We start from the raw sequence: 21,734 nt of genomic DNA on the forward strand, positions 1-21,734 counted from the left end.
GAGCGATAGCGCATGCGCAAGAGCCAACGGTGCGCGGGCCGGAGGGGGCGGGGATGCTCGCCTGCGCACGCGCGAGGACACATAGGCGGAAGTGGCGCGCGGCCGCTGGTGATGCGAGCACCTTCCGGGGAGACAGCCTCCGCGGTGCAAAGTGCAGGACTTGGAGAGGAGAAGGAGGAAGTGGAGGTGATGGCGACGGACCTGGGGAGGGGGAGACGCTCCGACTGGCTGAGGCGCCGCCCGGCCTGGGGTCACCCTTCCAGGTGACATACCGGCTTTGGGGTGGGCGTGTCCCCGGGCCCTTCCTGTGTTCGGGACCCAGAGCATCTCTTCCCCACAGAACCTTGGCACGGCCCGTCCTCCTTTTCCAGAATGAGTATTCGAGGAACGGATGACATTCTTTTTAAAAACAACGGCAGCCTATTAGCACGGTTTCCAGGGAGTATTATCTGCTTGTCTTCACCCCTTTTCTGCCTTCGGGCTGGCGAGAACTCTCTCAGGCCCCGACTGTGGACTCGCAGAGATGAGGCCACCCCCAGGGGTGTTTCAGGCTGTTCTAGGGGCCTCTGGAGAACTGTCAGAGCTTGGATTCCCCAAGACTGCGTCTGCAGTTAAGAATCACTTCCTGGGTCTGCGTTAGATAGGGACTCTCTCCATGGTGCTCTGAAGTCCGTTTGACTTGCAGAGGGAGGTGATTGTTCTTGCCGGGTTATTAACTTTATGTGCTAAACGTCCACTAGAAGTTCTGCAAGTTCCTCTAGTTTTTGTAGCTGAATTCTCTCCCCCATCTTCTTATTTTATTTTTTAAAGATATGTTGAAAGGAGAAGGTGGGATGATTTGGTGTACTAACAGTTTTAAGTGTTGGGCCTCGGCATTTCTTCTATAGTACGATATCAGACGTCTAGAATTATTTTTTCAATTAAATGTGTTTCTGAGTGAATTCAGATTTGGGGGCTTGGAAAAGAGAGATACGTCCAGCATTTGAAAATATTTTAGATAGCGTTATTTGTATCTAATTACTTTATATAGCGATTAAATCCTAATTTTAGCTTTCTTTCTTGAAAAAGAGTTACCTTTCAGAATTAGTGCAATTTCTTGAACTTTGTGTAATGAAGTGTGTACAAAGAAATGAGACAGAATCTTGTTTTTCTTTGCTTTTTTTTCATACCCCGTAGGCCATGATTAGTATCCAGAATGCAGTTAATCAAGTTATAATGACAAGATTCTTTTACTTGTAGCATTGAGTGTGCGAAAATGGATGGAATTTCGTTTTTTCAGGTTATTTACACCATAAGGACTCGTTTTCCTCATATTCTACCTTTTTGTGGTGGAGACTTTCATCTTTCATGTTGGCAAAGACTAGATTAAGAAGTCAACTGAAATAACTTTGACCTCAGTTGGTCATTGTAAATCAAATTATCATCAGTTATTTATCATTTTTAAATGTTCATTATGTGCTGGAAATGCTACCTTTTTGATTCCATTTTAGCAGTTACTTGTACTTTCAAGGAACTCAAATATCTGTGTTGACTTTAAGAAGAGGCCTCAGGCAGTGATTCACAACTGTGATTTTTTTTTATATTTTATTTCCAAGGGTTACTGTGAACTTGTAAAGCACGGCAAAATATTGATCACTTAATTTGAAAACTAATTTTTAATTCCATGCTTGATTTTTTTTTTATTCCTGCACCACAAGGAATTTGGTTCATTTTCTTTAGGTGATAGTATCAGTCATTAATGTTTGAAATGGAAGAGACTAGCAAACAATGGAGATAACTGTTACTAAGTATGAAAGGCCTTCATCGGTCACAGTTTCTGTTCAGTGATGTTCTGATTACTAAAAACAAAACCGCATTCTAGGTGCAAGACTTTAAAGGGCAGGTTTTGTGGTACTGATGCCTCAAGTAAGCAAAGGAAATGAATTTATTTCCATGTTCATTTCAGATGATTTGCGGGAAACTTCAGGAGAAATGTCAGTATTTTGGCACATGTATTTAGAAACAGTAGTGCTGGAGGGATTTAACTGCACATGTGGCCGAGATCTGCAGCTCATTAGGTTTCCAAGAGATGTGTTAGAGGTGGTAAAGTGTTGGAAAGGAGCAGAATAATGTTGATTAAACAGTGTTTAATAAAGTGCAATGAAGTCCTTCATTTAATATCTTACATTTTTGTTATTTGCTAGAACATTGTTTGAAGATGATGTCGTCTCTTGCTTTAAAGAGAAGCAGACATGAACAACAAAATGTTGTGCCATTATAAATTAGGTACAGTTGTCCTTCAGCATCCAATGGGGATTGGTTCCAGGACCCCATCAGATTCCAAAATCCGTGGATGCTGAGTCCCTCATATAAAATGGCCTGATATTTGCCTATAACCTACACATCCTCTTGTATACTTTAAATCATCTCTAGATTACTTGGAATACCTAATGCAGTGTAAATGCTATGTAAATAATTGTTATACTGTATTGTTTGTATTGTTCATTATTGCTGTGTTGTTATTTTTTATTTTTCCCTCTGAATATTTCCAATCAGTAGTTGGTTGAATCTGTGGATGCAGAACCCACAGATACAGAAGGCCAACTGTATTTGAAAAACAATATGTATAATATGCTGTGAGAGTCCAGGGCATCAACTAGTTTTTAACTTACAGGGCCTTAGGCAGGGTGCAGCATTACCAGAATTCATGTTGAGCATTGCTAAAGATGGGTAAGAAAGGGAAGAAAAGATTATACACAGGCTAATCTAGTAATCTTGGCAAGAGAAAAACGGCTGCTTGACGTTAGGGTCAGAAACAGATTTTAGATATATTTATGGATAGAGAGACAACAGGAGTCTTAGCAAAATATAGAATGTAAGGAAGAGGAAAGAATCTTAAGATAACTCCCAGATTTTTAGCTTATGTTTCATTCTAGGTATGGTTAAGTAAATTGGGAATGTAGGAAGAAACGTAGATTTGTTTTGAAGGAAAAATAATGAGTTCAGCTTTGGACATATTTAATATGAGGTACCAGTGGAGGTTATGAGTAGAAGTATCATTTGGAAATATAGATCTGGATTTCAGGTGAGAAGTCTGGGTCGCTAATCCAGATCCATATTTCCAACTGCACATCAAAGAGGTGAACCAACTCTTCAGTACACCAAACCACCCTAGCAATATTTCTAAAAAGTTGAATAATGATAGCTAACATTTTTGGACTGTCATACAATGCAGTACACTTGTACATTAATTTCATATAGTCCTAATAAAAAGCCTACGATAGGCACATTTTTAGTCCACCTCCCCTTTTAAAAATAACCTAAAACTCAGGTTAAATAATTTGCCCAAGACTCTTCAGCTAATAAGTGGCAAAGCCTGATCTTGAAGTCATCTGTCAAAATTCCAAAGCATGAGGAAAGCATGCTGCTATGCTACATTCTTATAATATTAGTAATAATGGTATTCAGTCATTACACTATGCTTGGCATTTTGCTAAACTACATCTCAAAAGAAGGTGACTTTGGGAAAGGGTTAACTTCTGGAGAAATTTTTTGATAACAATAAAAGCAGGAAAAAGATTTTCTAGAAGTTTTATTCTATACAGGCATAGAATAAGTAATCATTTTTTGTACTTTTCTCCCAATCTCTGTTTTCTGTATGGTTTTCAGTTTTGCCAATAAAGTTTGCCAACACCACAGTCCATTTCAAAAATTGTATCCAGGCAGAGGATGAGTGATTGCAAGCTGAAGTTTGAGGCATCCAGAGGAAGGACCAGTTTATTTAGTTCACTTGCGTATTGGATGCAGATACAAGATTTGAGTCTTGCCTTTCAATTTCTGTCTTCTCTCAACTGGGAGATTAAGGAGTATATCACACAAAAAAGAGAATATTAAAGCTGAGCTTCAAAACCTGACCCAGAGAAAGAAGACAGGATGAAAGGACATTATGAACAAAAGACAAGGGTGTTTGGAAGTCCGTGGTGTATTTCAGGAATGAAACGTGGGTGGTTTAGGGTTTTATTGAAAGAAGAGGGAGAAGAAGCTTAGAGACTAATGTGGGGCTAAATTTATTTAAATGGTGCTTTATGTCCGTGCCTACATGTATGGAAAATAGTTGTTAAGGTTTTTGTTTCTTTTACATGCAAGTACAGGTTTGGCCAAATGTTTCAGGGAGATATTTAAAGCATGGTTTATAAAGAAAGACACATCTGAAGTATATGCTACAAGATGATATAAAAAAGTCTCACTCAGAAATGACAGTGATTGAAACATAGTGTGGGAAGCAAGGACAAAGTAAAAAGAAGAAATAAGTAAAGGAAAAGAAACAGTAAAACTGTACATTTTCTATTTGGAAATATGGCAGATGCCCTATAAAACAAATGTTTTGATGCCAGAGTATTGTTAGTTACAAGTTATATTCAAAACCATGACCCTTCGTTTGATTTACTGAAGAGGGCTTAGTTAATCTCTGTAAGTCAGCAAGCTAGAAGGGATCATGAAGAGGTGACACTCATTCTTGCCATTTTAAACCATCATATGACAGACAGTTTCTTTTAAAAAGATTTCCAAAGGAGAGCTCACTGTCAAAATTATTCTTAGCTCTCTTCAACCCAGAGTCTAAATTTTTGTTCTCACTGCAATTAGATAGTCTTTTCCAGGAAAATAATTGTTTCGTCATAGGATTGTTCTATACGTAAATTGTCATAATTCTTCAGTCTTTCCTTAACCTTTACATGGAATTTCCTTTTTCAGTTTATGTAAATCCAAAGAGAAATTGACAGTCATCTCTGGTGCCTTCATAATTTTTTTTTTCCATAGGCTAACCAAAAAAATGGCACATTTTCCAGCCTTTTACCTCCCAAGGACTTGTTAAATTAGAATGATTTTCTCTTAAGGAAGAAAATGTTTTCTTTTAACCTAATATATGCTTTGGCTGAAGCATATTATCCTTTCTACAGTCTCTGATAAATCTAGCTTTTTAAGTTTCTTAACTGTTGTTTAACTTTATTTTTGACATGTCATTAGAAAATAAATTTTACAATTGTGTTAGTATTTAAAGGAGCATCACTTATTTACCAGTAAAGATTGACTTTAATGTTGATAATGCTCTGCATAAGCTGTTGCAGGCTTTAAAAAATTATATATTTACTATATGTAAAAACATAAAGGCATGCTTAGTTCTTTGATGAAACAAATACTAGGTTAGCTTTTGGTTTGTTGCTGTGGAAGTAAATATGGTGTATGTTAATTTAGTGATGTATTGATGTGTGAGGTAAAAATAAATGGTTTGGTGAGTAGGCATATTGTTTTTGGTTGTTTAAAATCTGGAATAGGAGAATTAATATATTAATATACAGAGAGAATCAGACATACCTGTATAATTTTAAAGTATGGTTTAGAATATTATTTGGAGCATAATATTTTAAGGTAAATGTTTTGCTTGGCTTATTTCCTTCTCTAGGACTTGGCACAGCAAGCACAAGAAAGACTGAAGGAAAGAAAGGAAACCAACAAAGATAACTTTAGAAGCACTGAATGCATCGAAATAAGAAAAATGGATCTCAAGTTCAACAACTCCAGGAAATATATTTCTATCACTGTGCCATCTAAAACCCAAGCAATGTCACCACACATCAAGTCAGTTGATGACATTATAGTACTTGGGATAAATCTCAGCAAATTTAACAAACTTACTCAATTTTTCATATGTGTTGCTGGAGTTTTTGTATTTTACCTAATTTATGGATATTTACAGGTAAAAAATAGTTATTTGTTTGTAATATGTTAATTGTTTATAGCAATTGAAGTCAGAATGGGCCCTTACTAGTAGTTTTGTCCAAGGTATACTCATTTACCAGGTACCAGTTGATTTATAAATTTTAGTTTTTTAGTAGAGTAATAGAAAACAGCTTCTTAAAAGTAAGTCTGCTGAAAACAGAGGTCAAAATTTCAGATTAAAAAAAAAAGATTCAGATTTAAATATTTTAAGTGGGAAGGGAGGGGCATGGAGAAACTACCTTGAAAAAATAAAATTATGATAATAAACTCTAAAATATTATATTTAATAAAATGCGGGTAATAATTGTAACCGTGTATTAGTTTTTGAAAAAAAGAGTGAGTCAAGATTCATATCTTGGAACATAATTTTCCAAAAAAATAAATGTTAACCCAGTTTACTCTTGATTCTTGGATGGAGCTCAATAATAAAAGGTCATTTTTGTGAAAGTATATCAAGAAATTTTAGGTTTTTCCAAGGATATCTCTTTAATCCTGAAATATTTGAATCTTTTTTTTTTTTTTTGCAGCATTTTTTTTGCAGCTATGTTTTCATTCTTGCTGATTTTCTCTCATAGTCAATCTTAAGTGTTTTCTGCTTGTGCAAAATAATATTTCTATATTTTTTAGTTCTAAATTAGGGTCATCTTAAAAATTGTTGTACTCTTGTTCATTGTCTTATAGAGATGAAATATAAAAGTAAATGTAATTTTCACTTTATTTTTTAGTTAGCTTGCAAGAATGCTATGGGGAATGTTAATGTAAGATAAAAACATTAATTAAAACTCTTAATATTTATAGTAACTGATTTGCCATTTTCAGTTGTATGAAACTTGAGATATCACAATGAAGAACCATTAAAAGTGATTAGAATTTCTTGTTGAGAAACACTTTTTCCTTCAGCATACCACTGTTACCAAATAGCGTAGGAGCAAAGTTAGCCATTGTAAAGGCAAATAAATTAGAAATTTCCCCTAAAAATTTCATTAAATAAACTTTCTATTTAGTTTATGATTAGGTATTTTTAATTTATAACTGGTGTGTGCAAAGCATTTTAAAAAATACATAAACCACTGCTAATTATGTTTGTAACTTTACCACTTTCACTTTGTGAAAACTGACATTGCTACTAACTCAAATATAATTGAATATCAAATAGATCAAAGAAAATGGTTAGGGTTTGGTAATAAAGTGTTATATATATACACATATATTTGTGTATATATATATTACATATATATATGAGAGGTCTTCATGGAAGGATTGTAATATCTTTTAAGTTCATTTTTGAAACGAACATACACACACACACACACACACGGTGGAAAGTTTATTCAATTCAAAATTAATCCAGATAACTTTATTAGAATACATCTTAAGGACTTGTTAAGAATGACTTATTAATAATTGATGTAAATTTTACTTCATAATATAACATTATGTTTAGGCAAATTAACCATTCCCTCTACAAGGTGAAGTTTTATACAATCGGTGGCACAAGAATTTCAAATATAACATCCCTGTGAACTGACTGTGTTCCTATAGAAAAACAAGCCTGAAATGATAGAGTTCTAATGAAGTATGTTTTTTATATAGTAAGTGAGTTCTGAAATCAGCCACCTTTCTCATTGTTTTTGGCAACTCTTTTAATTTTGGTCTTTTTTCCAGCAAAAAAAGTATAAGATAGTGTTGCTTCATAGTTACTTGTTTTTCTGCTGATTTTCAAACTTGGGTATGTCTAGTGTCAGTTCTTTTGAAAGGGTTTTTCTAACCTCTAATTAACCTATGAGAAACCTTGTGATTTGATTTTTATTTTAATTGGAAGTGGGGCTTTTTATTTTTTCTATGTGTTTGTAACAATTTATTGTGAGGAAATTGGTCTGCCCTCTTGAACTTAACAGTATTTGTGTGTCTTTTGACAGGAATTAATATTTTCAGTGGAGGGTTTTAAGTCCTATGGCTGGTACCTTACTTTAGTGCAGTTTGCATTTTACTCCATATTTGGCCTCATAGAACTTCAGCTTATTCAGGACAAAAGGAGAAGGTATGTGGTTTGTTCGTTTTTAATTTTTGATAGTTAAGTTCACTAGTTTCCATTGAATCTTTTTTTAATTTCTGGCATAATATGCATGAAATTTACATTTGCTATTAACCAAATATATCCAGTAACCATGAATTTTTATCAGTATAGCCAACATACTAAAAATATTAAGTATTATGTTTCCTTTATTTATACACTGAGAAAAGTGAGGTCTCTTTAAATTTAATGTTACAAAATAAAAGAAATATAGCTTAGGCTCAACTTATCATAATATTTATCTTAAAACACAAGAAACTTATTCAGATACACGTTTGTATTTTATAAATTTCACTGAAATAGGTGTGATTACAGAAAGATTTACAATGCAGTTAACATCAAAGTGGTGAAATGAAATATGTGTTTTTACAGTGGTTTTTAAAATGTGAATTTAATATTTTGTTTTGTAGAATATATTGCAGCTAACATTGTCATGTAATGTCCAGTAGCTGAAATTATATTCTTAAACATTAGAGAAACATTTTACTCCTTTTGCATTGAAACCAAAAGAGCTCATTTGACAATATCTTTTAAATTAACAACTATTTAGGTTTGAGAAGTATCTTTGTATTTTTTAATGGCATATAGAATATTATGCAATAAAACATAGTCTATGATTATAAACAGAAGGTGGTTAGGAATTTGAATATAAAATTTTCTTGGGTAATCTAAGAAGTGTGGTCATCCTATCATATTACACCCTAATGTGTGTATATTTCATGTATCTGTTGGGCAGTTTAAATATAGTAAGGACTATAATACTGACATTCTGTCTTGAAATGTTTAATCCTTTAGTGAAAATAAAAAAATGTTCACAATTTTTTTTCTTTGCATAAAATGGTTTTGACGTTTATATAAAGGTAACTGTGCAATTTTAAATATTTAAATCTGTGGCACAAATGTTTATTCATGGGTCTGATTTTGTCTCCCAACCTCTCTTTATCACCAATAAATTATTATAGTAAAAATATTTGAATCTGAGAATATCATCTTTATTATCTTTATTCTCTGAAACTCTACAAGGTATAGATAGCCACAGGTGATAGAATAGAAAATAATTAAATAAGTCTGTTAAGACTAGTATATAAGTAAGCCCGATGATTCATTACCTAATGCAAACTACTGGGCCTCTGATTGCTTCAAAGATAAAAGATTTAAGTGAAAAGTCACTCAAAGATATTTCAAAAAGAAACACCTACCCATCAGCTACCCAGATGAGATGGGAATGGTCCTCAAGCCACGTTTATCCTAACCTTTAAATCACATGAGCATAGCATATCTAAAAATAAAATAACTTGTGTTTCATTTAAACATAAGTGAAAGAATATGGGAGAAAAATTTATAGACTTATAATAAATGTAATTGTGAATTAAGATCTTTTACTTCCAAGCACATTAAAAATTTCTTTTGAAGTCTTTAAAGGTATGTTAAGTGAAAATATGCCCAATCACATATTTAATTTATTTCTGAATATATGAGGGCACTTCAGAAAGTTCATGGAGAGATTTGTATATCTTTCAATTCTATTTTTAATGCCAACTTTTTGAAATACCAATCCATTTTTCAATTTATTTAAGTGGTACTGCTCTTTAGACGTTTAATTAACTAAACACTTTGCCTATTTTTTTTTCTTTCTTCCTACATTTATATGAATACCTATATACTGAAAAGATAACAGGATTTGGAGTTAGAAAACATGGGTCTGAGTCTTGGCACTAACTCTTATTAGCTCTGTCTTGACCCTGGAGAAGTTTCTGAAATTCTGTAACTCTCAGGGTTGTTTTTTTTTTTTTTTTTTTTTTTTTTTGAGGATCAAATGTGGTAATGTGTACACCATGTGAACTGTAATACTCTAAATATACTGCTTATTGTTTTTTTCACCAAAGATTACTTTGTAAACTTATTATTCATTACTTTGAATTTTTAATAAAGGAAACCTGTCAAATTGGTTTTGAAGGTGTTTGGGCGTTTTTTTTTTTTTTTGATGTTTTTTGTTTTTTAAGTTACAAATTTCCCACCATTTCCAAAGAAACAAGTAATTGAAGCATTAAATAAAATAGAAACAATGAGAATCCTAGAGGCAAACTTATGAAATCCAACTTCGTCATTTTACCAGTGAGAAAATAAAGACCTAGAGGAGTACTGGGATTTTATGAGATCATATAGCAAGTTGCTGTCAGAGCTGGAATCTTTTGCATTTAGGTCCCCTGAATTTCAGGCTGATTTTGTTTCTACCTGTACTGCTTTTCTAATCATTCGTTGTGATTTTTCTGACTTGAATTTTTATTTTCTGACTACTGTTAGCAATTTACCTTTGAGGAAATTTCACTGCTGTGACTGATATCATTACCTGGAGAAGTGGTGCTGTCCTCCTTCACTGATGATGTCCCACTCAGGGTCAATCCCTACAAACAGCATGGAAGTGTGTTGTGTACACTGATGCCTACATGCATGCCAATTTATTCCCACGTGGATTTTAAATGTTGACAACCGTGTTAGTAGTCAAGTAGGAAAGGCCTCAAAATTGAAATGTAAATAATGTATTCCAATTGAATTTTTCCAGTAAATTATTTTACCTAATATCTGACTATATAAAAGAAATGGAGGAATTTTGTCACCTTAATTTAAATATGAACACAAATCTCAGAATGGAAATTATATCTAAGTGTGCAGCATAATCAAATTATGTGAATGGTGTCTCGTATTCATCACATTGGTGTACAAGATTATCATATTAAACCATTAAATATATAGTCAGAATGAGCATATGCCAAATTAAGTGAATATGCCAAATTAAGAATTTCCCTTAGGAAATCCAGATAGAGCCAAAGTTAAAATACTTGCGATCATGAGGAGAGAGTCACATACCACATCTTGAAGTTGATTATTGCAACATCTTGTAGAATACTCAGAGGTGACTCATAAGATATCATGATAAAAATCATGTCTAGCGTTTTAGACCACATGTACTTTTTCTAGAGAAATTCTGCTTAGGTTATTCTAGCAGAATGGGTAGATGTACTTGTATTTTTCCTAATGCTAGATGGAAACATTAGGAAACAAAACAACAATGTAGAAGTTAAAAATTAGTTTAAAAATTAGTTAGGGTGCATTTTACCATTATAGAAACTAATATTTTTTTAAATGAATTCTTTTTTTTCTAAATTTAGTCAAGATAGTTTTAATCTGTGACTAGAACTATTAACCTTTTATCAGCATTTATACCTTCTGTAAAAATCTAAGTAACTCTCTTAATATACCACTTTTTCACATAGTTATTTTTATCAGCATTTTTGATACAAGTAAACAGTGTTACAACTTTAAGGATATTTTTACAGATATTTCCGGAAAAATTAACCAGAAATTAGAAAAGTAATTAGACATTTATACATTGTAAACACATCATCTTACAACAGTATGAATTGGGTCCCAAAATGAAGGTTTTAAAAATTGTCTTTTACAGAATACCAGGAAAAACCTACATGATAATAGCTTTTCTAACTGTGGGTACTATGGGGTTATCAAACACTTCCCTGGGCTACCTGAATTATCCTACCCAAGTCATCTTCAAGTGCTGCAAATTGATTCCTGTTATGCTAGGAGGAGTTTTTATTCAAGGTATAGTAATGATATATTTTCATACTATTTGAAACTAATAGGATATGTTATAGCATCTAGCATTAGGAAAAACATTAAACTATTAATATTTAGAATGAGCATTCTAGATATTATAACAATTCTGAGTGATATCTTACAAAAATAAGATATTATGAAAACACTGATATTTTTCTGATACACCATAGTATCTTAAATCAATACTTTGGACTTGAAAAAAGAAAAAAATAACATTTTATTTTTTTATTTTGGAATCTGTGAGTTTCAGCAGTACCGTATTGACATATTGAAGGCCTAGCTCAAAAGTACTTGGAAATTGTTTTTATTCAATTTTTTTATTCTTTTACTCTTCAGGGATCCACACATGGTGGAGGTAGCTCCATTATACAGTGTGCAGTTCTCATACTGAAGTAAAGCTTAATCTAAGCAGAACTGCTTTTTTACTCCTGCTGCTGGCTTATTGATATCTTAGAGCCTCAGCTAAGTTACAATGTGGAAATAGTAAAAAAAAAAAAAAAAGAGGCAATGATGTGGGACAAGTTTTTGTTGCTTTTGTTCCTACCAACTGTCATGAGGAGTATTCATATTTTAGTAGTTGAGTGTTTCTGTATCACTAAACTTCTTATAAGCCTGACTTTATTTCATTAATTAAATGCCTTCCCAAAGTAAGCCTTTTAAAATGATAGTCTGTCAACTACTTCACATATCATTTTGGGATAACTGTTCACATAGGAAAAAATATTGACCTCTATCTCTTTTAAAAGTCACATTTAACATTCTGACAGGGCACATATAGTATTCTCTTATGATCCTTACAAAAAGTTATACTACATTTCATTTTTTAAATATGGATGTAGTAAAGTAAGTTAATTGTCACCTGCCTCGATGTTACCTCATTATGGCATTTACAAACCTAAACAGTTATGTGGCTAGGATCATTACTCTTGTTACTTTTTAAATTTATATAAGGACAAGAAAATTCGTGGCCTTTAGTATATGTAAAGTAAAAGAGGCACTAATTTCCACAAAATTTTAAAATGTTTGTTGGTGCACGTTATTCTTGCTGTCAGTTTTTGCCAAAATAGTGTTTTATTCACTATCAACACATAAAGTAGGATCTTATTTCTAACTTGTAAGAATTTGTTGGTGCCCATTGGTACTTTAATCTTCAGAACCCCTTCTGTGACTGTCTTATGCCTTTACCTAAGATATTTGTGACTGTCTTATGCCTTGACCTAAAATATGCCTTCACCTTCACATATTTTTGGCATTGGATATAAAAAACAGATCCTTGTTACTATTTGGTTAGACACTTAGATCTGACACTAGGCTGTGGGGAAAGGTGTTTGCATGAGACTGACTTACATTTGTTTTATACAGGAAAGCGCTATAATGTTGCAGATGTGTCTGCTGCACTGTGCATGAGCCTTGGCCTGATATGGTTTACCCTAGCTGACAGCACCATTGCACCAAATTTCAACCTGACAGGTAAAGAATTTATTTATATTCCTAGGTTTTAGAGGCATTTTAGAGTAAGGATCTCTAAAATTTCATAAGGATTTTAAATGATGGTATGACATTTGGATTTTCATATCTAACATAAAGCTTTTGGCTTTACCATGTAAGATGTAGTAAAAATATCACAACTCTGGAAATATGATAATTTTTTTTAGTGTTGTATTTTGACATGACAGGAGGATGTTTCCCCGTCAAATCTCGGATTATTGAGTACGTGATAGATTAGTTTTTTATGAGCTGAATTGAAAATGTATGCATGAGTTATAGGGGAATCACAGTGGTAATTGTTTTTACTCTCAAAAAAAAAAATCAACTCTGTAACTTGTGCAAATACATGTACTTGTCAATGTTTTAGCTGAAGAAGGAAAATTATACCGTACTTTAATGTATAACAGTACAATATAAATATGGACATTACCTTAAAGTGTTTAAGGTTTCCACCATAAACAAGTTTACTCTGCTGTATGCTGTGCAAAATTTTGTAAAATGAATTTAGATTTTTCAGAAGCAGAATAGGTATTACAGTATGTTTAGAAATAAATATGCTTTTCTGCTACCTATGACTATTTATACATAAAAAAAAAGAAAAAACTTCTGTAAAGCCCATCAGACTTAGAGATGTAACTGAGACTGTTCCTCGAGCATGTATCCTAAACGCTTTCGGTTAATAGCCTACTTTCCAAGTACGTATGCACACTTGTATGCTTCGTAGAAACAAGGTGCTGACACCCAGATTTGTTTATGCCAGTGTGCCTGTTATTATAATTATGTAATAACTCAATGTTATTTAAACTGTTCAGAAATAAATATGAAAAGAGGTAGAATTGTTTCTGTGAAAACTAATTGAAAATATTTGGTTCACAAGTCAGTAAAATCACTATCGAATTAGGTGTGGGTGAAACAACTGTAAAATTGGGGGAATGCATACACAAATGAGAGGATTCTCTCCAGTTGTTTCAGAAGTTCCTAAGTTTTGGGTGTACATGTAAACAACAAAAAAAACTTGGAAATCATATAGAATGTGTGTATGAGTGTGGCTTACACAAAAGAGAAAGTATAGAATTCTAGTAAGCACCCATACTCAAAGAAAAGGTCTTGGCAACTACCTACATGATTATGTGTTTTAAATTTAACATTTTAGTAATATAGGTATTTTTTTTTTTAATGATTTTCCTCTTCATCTTTTTTTTTCAATTAACTTACTGACCACCAATCCCAATAGATCATTGAGTTTCTTCTATACTTGTTTAATACAGTATTTCTTTCAAACATGAAATCTAATGTAAAAGCAGAATATTATTTCACATGACATTGACATTCAGTAATGGTGACGGCATTAAGTCAGTTTATTAGTATTAGTTACTTTTGTTTGTTTGCTTTTAAGTCAGTTTATTAGTGTTAGTTACTTTTGTTTGTTTGCTTTAATATTATCACCTTTGTACTTGTTACAATCCATTGTGGATAAGAATGTTCAGCATTACTGAGCAAATTTGGTTAAAGATCTGCTTTTGTTTTTTTAGCCCAATTATATTTCTGATAAAACTTGATGATAGTTCAAATGTTTAAATAAGGAGTCTTTTTTATACCTTCTTGAAGGTGTGATGCTTATTTCCCTGGCACTATGTGCAGATGCTGTCATTGGAAATGTTCAAGAGAAAGCCATGAAACTGCATAATGCTTCTAATTCTGAAATGGTAAATACTCCAGTGCTTTTTCCTCATATCAGACAAACTAAAAATGGTGATGTAATTTTATGAAATAGTTATAGTAGCAAAGACTTGCATTGCATATTTAAACTAGTTTAAAATAATTATTTCCTTAAAAGTAGTACATTAAAAAATTATAGGAAGATAAAAAGTAAAATTGTCACTACCACTGCTAACAGCTTGCATATTTGGTAAATTATTTTCCTCATTGATTTATAGAGGTTTTTATGTATTAAAAAATTCTTCATTGCCTCATTTTTCTCCCTTCTTTGTATTTGGTGTTATTTTTCCATGTAGAAGTTTGTAATTTTTCTGTGGTCCAATTTATCTTTTTCTTCATGGCTTCTGGCTATGTATCATGGTTGAAAGGGCTTTCCCAGTTCTAAGATTTAAAAAGTTTCACCCATGTTAACTACTAGTTTTATGATTTTCTTTTTTATTAAATCCTTGATCCAATCTAAAACTTTTTTTAAAATGTCCTTCCATGTGGCTACCCATTTTTCCCAGTACCATTTATTGAGTAATCCACCTTTCCAGCTTATTTTAAATGCCTTCTTTATCATTATCACATTCTAATGTAGGGATCAGAACTGTATTTTTTTTAACTTATTTCTGCACCAGTACTTTTAACAACAGGAGTTTTACCTTACATTTACCATCTGTTAGGACTAGCCACCATTGTTCCTTTTCTTTTTCAGAATATTACTACCAGTAGTTATTCTTGGGTGTTCATATCCCCAAATAAACTAGAAATCCCATTGGTATTGTGATTGGTATGGCATTGAATTATAAATTAATTTAGGGAGAATGGCATCTATACACTTGGTTCTTTCAGTCCAAGAATAAGGTATGACTTTCCTTTTATTCAAGTGTTTTTTTTTTTAATGTCCATCAGAGTTTAAAGTTTTCTTTATATAAAGCCAACACATTTCTTATTAAAGTAATTTTTAGATATTTCATCATTTTGCTGTTGTTACTGTAAATAACATCTTTTCTTTCAATATATCTTCTAACTGGTTTTTATTTGTATATAGGAAAATTATTGTGTGTGTTTGTGTATATGTTTACATTAATTTTATAACCAACTTCCTTGTTGGTAGAGCATACTGCATTAAGGATATATAGACTGTTCTTTCCTGTCATTCTCTTGGCACAGAATGGGGCATCTTAAGTAGTCCCTAGTAACATAGGAACTTTAATCTTGGTGAAGAGCTTTCTTGATCATCATTACCGTTCTTTCTAGATAAAGTAAAGGTGGCCTCAAGAAGAGTTAAGGAAGTATAGGTAATTAAAAAGTTAATATAATGCAGTGGTTAGTTAAGATTGTGGTCTCTGGAATAAGGTTATCCTCAGTTCAAATCCCAGTGTTACTGGTTCTCATTTGGGGAAAATTACTTAATATATCTAAGTTTTTGTTTTTTTAATCTAGAAATTGAGTGATGATGATTAAGAATACCTATCTCGTGGGTTGGTTGTGAGAAGTAATGGAATAATCCACACACAGCATTAGAACAGTACCTGACATAGCAGATATTTAAGTTTGCACAGTGCTGCTCTTGCTGATTCTAATTATTAGGAATAAAATAAACTGGGATAAAAGGATTGGTTTAAAAAAATAGGGAAATTAAGTAATAGATATGTCATATACTGCTTATTTTTATTATATTTTAATGTCTTTTGCAAATTTAATGTTTGGTCTCATGTTTTGTAAGTAGCTTTAAATGTTTTAATTTTATTTTGTTTATGTATATTTTTAGGATCCTACCATTAAAATACGGTTTAAATTTAGTTATTAAGCCAGGCAAGAAATGAATAATTATATAAGCATATATATGAAAGGATCAGTACTACTGTTATTTTGCACATAAAATAAGGTGTGGACTTATAAACCATTAGAATCAACCATCATTTCCAGAATGTTAAGCCATATTGAAATGAAGATATTACTTTAAAAATGTTTTGTTTTGCAGACTTAATTGACTAGATTAATTGAGCCGTATACTTAAAATCAATCCTTAATCTTCCATTTTTGGTTTGATAGTATTTTTTCCACTTTATTTTTATCTACTCTAGGTTTTGTATTCTTATTCAATCGGTTTTGTGTACATTTTGTTGGGATTGACATGCACTAGCGGATTAGGCCCTGCAGTTACATTTTGTTCAAAGGTAAACACTAATCACATTTTTTTTTTTTTTTAATTTTATTTTGTCGATATACATTGTGGCTGATTATTGCTCCCCATCACCAAAACCTCCCTCCCTCCTCCCTCCCCCCTCCCCCCCAACAATGTCCTTTCTGTTTGCTTGTCGTATCAACTTCAAATAATTGTAGTTGTTATATCTTCTTCCCCCCCCCGGTTTTTGTGTGTGTGTGTGTGTGTGTGTGTGTGTGTGTGTGTGTGTGTGTGTGTGTGTGTGTGTGTGTGTGTGTGTGAATTTATATATTAATTTTTAGCTCCCACCAATAAGTGAGAACATGTGGTATTTCTCTTTCTGTGCCTGACTTGTTTCACTTAATATAATTCTCTCAAGAAATGTGATTAACTCAATTCCAAAATAAAATACTTAGGAATTGAGTTAATCACATTTTTTTAAAATAAACATCTTCCATTAAATATTTTCTCTATATTTCTAATTCCCTTTGTTCAGAAATGGTTATTGTTGATATAATTTGATAACTCCTTGACTATAATATGTGCATATCAGAAATTATTTCAGAAATGGATGATTGATATTTAAATTTATTTTCTTCCTGTATCCTATAAGTTAATTTTTAAGTTGTTCATAATGTAAAGTTGGAGATTTTTAATTTTATCATTATTTTTCCATTAAATCAAAACTAAATGAGAATCTTTGCTTGGCTGCATTGTCAAATGGCTTATTATTACTCAAGAAGTTGATTAAAATCTGTAGTTTTATTTCATTTATAATATCTCAGGGTTTATGTTGTATTTTTCTAACAGGCTTTTTTCATTTGTTGCAGAATCCATTTCGGACCTACGGTTATGCTTTCCTTTTTTCCCTCACTGGGTATTTCGGAATCTCCTTTGTTCTGGCTTTGATTAAAAATTTTGGTGCACTTCTTGCTGTAACAGGTGAGAGGGATTTACTTGCTTAGATTATGAAATAAGCATTTACATTTTCTCTGATGCTCTTTTCACAAAGATATGGACAACATCTCCTCTTCATTAAAAAGAAAATTGCCTTATTTCACCTATTTATTCTTTGAATTATGGTGTTTCTTTAATATCCTAAAGAAAATGACGTTTCATCTTAAGTTTTTGTTTTGATGGTTTAATTTTAAAATCAAATGTGTACATTTAAATACATTAAAAGAACTTGCAATAAAATATGATGGGAAGAGTATCTTCAAAGAAAACACTGCCTCTATATGCTTTTCATTTATAGGTGAAAATTCTAGTTTTGTTGCATTTACAGTGAAAGATACATTTTAAACAAAATTCTTTGGGCCTTTCAATTTCATATTTTCTGTTTCAACAGAAGATTAGCTTCTCTTTTCACTAATGAAAATTATGTGCCTCCTCTGTGCAGGAACTCTACATGGCACTATAGAAGAATGAAAGTTGTGTTCTTCTTTGGAGGTCTGTACAGCCTAGTGAAGGGAACAGATAACTCAGATGTGCTCCCTGTGTCATTTGTCAAAACTGTGAGATACAGCTTTGTCTTGAAGGTACAGGCAGGGTTTTTTTCTCTCTCATATAAGAGAAAGACAGAGATGGCAATAATGGCTAACACATACATAACCCTTAGTATTATGTACCAGATGCCATTCTAGATATTTTATATATGTATTAATCATTTCAATCTCATAACAGTGCTGTGAAATAGGCACTATTGTTCCATTTTACAGATGGATAAGCTGAGGCAAAGGGAAGTTAAGTGACTTATGTAATAGTCAACCTGAGTCAGGATTTCAACCAAAGCAGTCTGGCTGTATACCTGGGCTCGTCACTGTGTACTATATTGCCTCCCAAGCTGGTGTGGTGACTCTATGGTCATCAGAAACCCAGGTTCCTTCTACATGCTGTTCCATCTTCATCCTCACATTAGGCAGTAGGACAGAGTAAGAGAAGATGAAAGATACACCCTTCTCTTTATGGAAACTTCCTAGAAACAGCACTTCTGCTCACACTTCCCTTGCCATAGCCTAGTCACATGTCCATATGTATCAGTAGGAGAGGATGGAATGGATGCCCAGCTAAAAATAGGGTTTCTTTTACAAAGTAGAAGAGAAAAACAGGTATTAGGAATCAGACTCTGACACATGCTTCCAGAACCGTTTCTTCATTTGGTATTCATTCGTGCACTCATAGAATATTAAGTGCCAGGAACTGTAGAGTCTGGGGCTGTAAGAATGAATAAGGCAAGGAACTAAGTAAAGCACACGGTCTAGTGGGGAAACTGCAGTGTGGGAGAAAGAGCTGTCATGGAGACTTATGCAGAGTCCCTACCTCTATCTGTCTGGGACAAGGGAGGAAGGTTTCAGGCATTATGGCAGACTCTGAGGTATAATACTTTAAAAGGACAGGGAAAAGTTAATACACATATATAAAAAGGATTGTAAAAATTACTTATAGTCTTATCCAGAGGTGACCACTATAAAGATATTAGTGTATCCTTTAGATTACTACTTGTAACGAATAATCATATCTTCCTTGTTCTACATAATCATATCTTCCTTAGGAATGCCTTTCTTTTCTGCCAAACTTAAGTCTCTCTGAGGAATGACATGGCTCCATAGTACCATGGCCTCCATCAAGTATGGTACTTAGTACAGTTGTACTTTAACTGTACTAATTATTTGATGTCTGTTCCCCTACAAGACCATAAATTCCATAGTAACAAGAACAGTGACTTGTTGGTTTGTGGGGTGGTTGGTTTTTACTTTTCGTTGTTTCCTTGGCACTTTACGTAGATTCTGGCATATCGTTGGCTCTGTAAATATTTGTTGGATAATGATTTCCAGAATATTGCCTAGAGAGTAGGCACATTCTAAACCAAGTTTTTTTGCCTCTACAGTGACAACAGGAAGAAAAGCAATGACCATTGTACTTTCATTTATATTCTTTGCTAAACCATTCACATTTCAGTAAGTACTTTTAATTCAAGAAGTTTCTCAATTTTTAGATACTAAGTATCACATTTCCTCTTAAATAGCCGTAATTCAACTTTTCTGCTTTTCCTTTTTTGCAGTGTTTTAATTTTTGTATAGATTAATGTGTGTTTTTTCTGTTATGTTTTGTAAAGAATCCTTTTCATCTTATCTTGATGTCTTCTGCTGTTTTAGAAATATTTATAATTTTCTATTTTGAATTTATCATTTTGTATACTTAAATTTCCTAACCAGAGCCCACTACAAATGTGACCCTGTTTTCAATATGAATGAATGTTGAGTGATGTGTACATTTCAATATGAATGAATGTTAGTGATGTATATGTTGTTGAGATTAAGGGATTTCTCCTTGCCCTGGTGCAAATTCTTATATATAAATTATATATTTACAGTACATGCTTTTAAAAATTATTAGTTTAGATGCTGCCTCTTTCCATAAAAGATCTAAGGTAGAGAAGTATTCCGTAAGTTGAGTCCTAATGACTTATTTAGTTTCGGTTTTTTGTGAAAGTGTTTACTGTTATCTTTACTGTCTAGTACATGTTTGAAATTAGCATTATTTAAACTTTTGTTAGTTAGTAACTATGAAGTTGCAAACCTAAAATTTACCAAAATATAAGTTTAAAGGTAACCATAAAATAAATTTCCATCAATGTATTGTAGGTTATTATTTGTTGTCTATAAATAAGTTTTTCTTTCTGCATGCTAGGTATACATAATAGTAATTACAGTGATTTCTACTTTCTCAGGATGTGTCCCTTTTTAATTCCTTTATATTCTACCCAGCTGGGACAATTACTTGGACTGCTGAGTTGCATTCCTAAGATGGGGCCCATATCCATCGACTTTTGATAGGGGCTGGACTTTGAATTTGCTGTTATCCCCAAAGTTCAAATGAACTACGTTTTGTATAATATTTTGTAAAATACCTTTTCTGCATATATACTCAACATAAAAGATATGGAATTCTATCTAATCTTATCTAAGAATACTGTCTTTATTTTAGTGCTATTATTGTAGGCTTCCAGTAGCAAAATTTTATGTAGTTGAAGAATTATTATGGACTGATCACCAAATTCTGTGGTTAATAATAAATAATCACCTTATTAATTTTAACATTGTTTTTTCCTTATTTCTTTCTTTTAGGTATGTATGGTCTGGTTTGTTAGTTGTCCTTGGTATATTTCTCAATGTTTACAGCAAAAATATGGATAAAATAAGACTACCATCACTCTGTGATCTGATAAGCAGATCAGTGGAAGCAAGAAAGTCAAGGACTTTGGCACAAACTGTATAGGCAGTGATTTGTCCTATTTAAAATAGAATTTTAAGGGAACAATCATTAATTAAGGGATTGTTATAAAAACCAAAGGATCTGCAGGTGTGCTATTCATTTGTGGATGGGTTACATATGCAGTGGTTTTGTGGTGTCAGCCTTTCCCTCACTCTTGTTCGACTGGTTTCTGAAGCAAGCACAACAGCCACATCTGGCGCGCCTCACAATAGAACGTCAGTGTGAAGGACTGTCATTCCTAGCAGCTCATTGAGGATTCCACTGGGAATGGACCGTGCTGCAAGACCAATTGGATATAATCATGACATATCAAAGAAATTGATACGTAATAGCGGATTGTTTTGTCTTCATTTCATTTTGGTTGTGTTGTCTAAATTGATTCTCTGTTTATAAGTATAAACTGATGATTTAAACTTTGGAGAGATTAATATTCATTATAAATAAAATTATTCTGTGATTTTTTTAAAGAATGTGTTAATAGATTTTTGTTATAAAGAAGGAAGTGGAGGTTGGAGTAAGGCTTAAAATAAACTTTAAAACTTAGGTTTTTCTTTCATAATTTAAAGTGTCCTAATTAGAGGAAACATGCTTTAAGTTTTATGTAGACTATAAGCAAGACAGTAAAAGCAGCCATCA

The 21,734-nt window shown here is 32.7% G+C and overlaps 1 protein-coding gene across 1 annotated transcript; it reads left to right on the forward strand.

Annotated features, from left to right (window-relative positions):
- The first annotated feature begins 135 nt into the window (after window positions 1-135).
- On the forward strand, window positions 136-21,426 carry SLC35B3 (solute carrier family 35 member B3). Its single transcript, XM_063097774.1, has 10 exons — window positions 136-263; window positions 5,441-5,734; window positions 7,677-7,798; window positions 11,295-11,449; window positions 12,827-12,934; window positions 14,561-14,658; window positions 16,744-16,836; window positions 17,654-17,765; window positions 19,711-19,780; window positions 20,951-21,426. The coding sequence occupies exons 2-10, from the start codon at window positions 5,534-5,536 to the stop codon at window positions 21,099-21,101; spliced, it is 1,110 nt and encodes a 369-aa protein (XP_062953844.1). The 5' UTR covers window positions 136-263; window positions 5,441-5,533; the 3' UTR covers window positions 21,102-21,426.
- Window positions 21,427-21,734: the final 308 nt, after the last annotated feature.

Source organism: Cynocephalus volans, chromosome 5, assembly GCF_027409185.1.
Source record: "Cynocephalus volans isolate mCynVol1 chromosome 5, mCynVol1.pri, whole genome shotgun sequence".
NCBI classification, from domain to species: Eukaryota; Metazoa; Chordata; class Mammalia; order Dermoptera; family Cynocephalidae; genus Cynocephalus; species Cynocephalus volans.